General features: G+C 49.9%; 1 protein-coding gene across 1 annotated transcript in view; it reads right to left on the reverse strand.

Moving 5' to 3' along the window:
• Window positions 1-2,751, reverse strand: part of LOC102216160 (spectrin beta chain, non-erythrocytic 1) — a 99,157-nt gene that overhangs the window by 64,439 nt on the left and 31,967 nt on the right. Inside the window, exon 2 of the mRNA XM_013913456.1 lies at window positions 1,041-1,327. Within this exon, the coding sequence (XP_013768910.1) occupies window positions 1,041-1,188 (148 nt within the window). The 5' untranslated portion in view covers window positions 1,189-1,327. The remainder of the gene's footprint in view (window positions 1-1,040; window positions 1,328-2,751) is intronic.

Raw genomic sequence — 2,751 nt, forward strand, 5'->3', positions numbered from 1 at the left:
ACAACCAGAATTCATACATAAGGCACACTGTCGATTTTTAAAGGATTTTAAGTCCTTATAGTGTGGGAAATATGTTATACAGAAGAAAAGAATATATCGTGATATATATCGTTACCGCACGTGCTTCAAATTATATCGCGATATGAATTTTAGGCCATATTGCCCAGCCCTATCACAGAGTATGTCTTTTTGGTCATTTCGGGCTCAGTTTGGAAACTTTTGTGGTTCAGACGTCATGAACTCACATTTGGCTAATTTAAGGTGGAGCTGTGGCTGAACTCTGGCGAGAGTCGACACAAGTCAGCAGGCACAAAAGTGGCCCAAAGAAAACTGAAATACGGTTGAATTTAAACCATTACTGAAGCTTCTCCGATTTTATGCTAATAATTACACCGAACTATGTCTTCATACACTGATGACAACATGAAGTCATCAGCCTGCGAGCTGGAGTCTCGGTGGGGGCGTGGGGGGGCAGATTATTTGGTTATTGTGTGTCCGTGACATTTGGCTCCAGCTCCGCCCGGATGCTTCGCTCGCCTCGTGAAGCGGCAGGCCGGCGTTCACCGAGCGACAAACCAGGAACCTAAAACTGTAAACTGCTCCACATCAGACGGCACGAGCCAGAAAAATAGAACCAGCAGTAAAACCCAATCTGGAGGTTTCCAGCCTCCATCTTTATGGTGGAGACCTGAGCCTGCACATGTGAGATACAGGAAACGTTTGTGCAGACGTCTGCCTCACTGCAACATGAAAACTGCATTTTAGCCACTCAGCTGCTGTTCATTGGGGCTGGCTTACAGCGCCCTCTGCTGCACCTCCAGCTGAACTGCAGCCGCTTCACTAACAGGAGGGAGAGCGCTCGCTGAGGAGGACTCAGGTGTTTCTGTGCTGGACCCACAAACAGTGCGGCGACTCTGAGCTTCAGATCCAGACTGATCAGCCGCTCTGAAGCGTCCCAGGTTTGATCACTAATGGTTTTATAAAAGTGGCAGGTGTGACATCATCATCATCAGCTGTCAGGGATGTGAACGGCGTCCTACCTGCCAGGGCTTTGATTCGCGAGCGCTCGAAGAGGCGTGCCGAGCTGTTCTCGTTGTCCCAGTCGTCGGCGTCCCAGCGGTTGTTGACGCCATCGTTGTACTGCTGCTGGATCTCCATGTGGTCGTACTCCGCCGCTACCGACGTCATCTTGACCTCCCCGTGGCTCCACCTCCGCCTCCCCCGCTGGCTTCGAGTCCGTTCACCTGCTGCCTGCTGCTGATCACGCCGGACGCTCGCACACGCTCAGACCGGCTCTGGCTGGCAGGCCGAGATCACTTTAGGAAACCTGCGGGAGGGAAAACGGAGAGAACGAGGTGAGAAACGATGAACTCATCATCAGCTTTATTAAAGAACAGCTGACGGCTGATTGGACAAATATTTATGATTATCACAAATGAGGTCAGACGAGGCCACGCCTCGTCCCCTCCCCCCGATGACCACAGAAGATCAAAACTGCAGAAGGCGGCGGATAAACAAACAGGACGGGGTGTGCAGCACACGCCGTTGTACGCTCATGTCAAAATGCACTCAGTGTTTGTGGGCGTGCACGCTCGGGACAAAACGTAGACGCTACAGAAGAGTCTGGCAGGACGTGACCTGTCTGTGGGGCGTGCACTTATCGATCAGAGCTTGGAGTCTGCAGAGGAAACCAACGCCGGCGTTTTGTGTTCGTGCATTGGTGAGAAACACTGAGCTGTGATTAAAGCAGCACAGACACTCTGCTGCTCTCTCAGCCGCTGAGGAAGGTGGTCACATGACTGTGCCTTCTGCTCCACGATTGGCTGAAGACCACCCAACCTCCCTTTGAACAGAACAGTTTCTAAGCTAGAAGAAGGGCGCCTCCTCCCGGTCACAACACGTTACTACAACATCTGAGAAGCAAACACACACTGTGAACGCATCAGAGCCGTGAGGCGTTCAGTGACCAGCTCCAACATTCTCACTAACACTAATCTGTAGTTTAAAGGTTGTGAACGAGTTCATTTATGAGCAGATCGCTCCTGTCAGTAAAGTCTACAGATAGGAAGTCTGTGCTTCAATGCAACATGTGATCTACCTGTGCAGGTAAACACAGGAGCGACTCAGCGCAGGCGGTCCTGCAGTCATCAGCATGACTCTGAGATGGCGTTTAACTAACCACGACCTCAGCGGTTCACCCACAGCAGGGAAACCTCAGACCTGAGCCGTCAGTCACATCTGTCTCCAGAGGTGCGCCATGTGACCAGCTGCTGGACACCGAGAGCTTCAGCACGTAATAAATGAATGAATGAGTTACAGCTGAGCCACCGTCTGAACCGTGAGCATGTCAGAGGTCAGAGGTCAGCTCAGGTTTCATAACACGAACAGAAATCTGGTGGAAACAAACAGACGTGAGGCTCACTGCTTTAATGTGAGGAAAACAGGAAAGTTTGAGATGCAAACTGTGATTTTACCCTTTAAGTTTATTATTTTCACTTTAATTGATCTTTGACAAAAAATAGATTAAAATTGAAATAAACTTATAAGTAACATCTTAAATAAAAATTTGACAGACGTCAGCACTTCTGCTCTCTGATTGGCTGCCCTCCGTCCCGTCCTCCTCACACTGCGGTCAATTCAAACGTCTCTACTCTGCATCACACCACAGGTTCCCTCTGGCTCCGCCTACTGAAGACCAACTCAACCAATGAAATTATTCTGAGTCTGTTTTCCCTGCAGAGTGAGTGAGTG

Source organism: Pundamilia nyererei, unplaced genomic scaffold, assembly GCF_000239375.1.
Source record: "Pundamilia nyererei isolate P.nyererei 1_Seehausen unplaced genomic scaffold, PunNye1.0 scaffold00133, whole genome shotgun sequence".
Taxonomy (NCBI): domain Eukaryota; kingdom Metazoa; phylum Chordata; class Actinopteri; order Cichliformes; family Cichlidae; genus Pundamilia; species Pundamilia nyererei.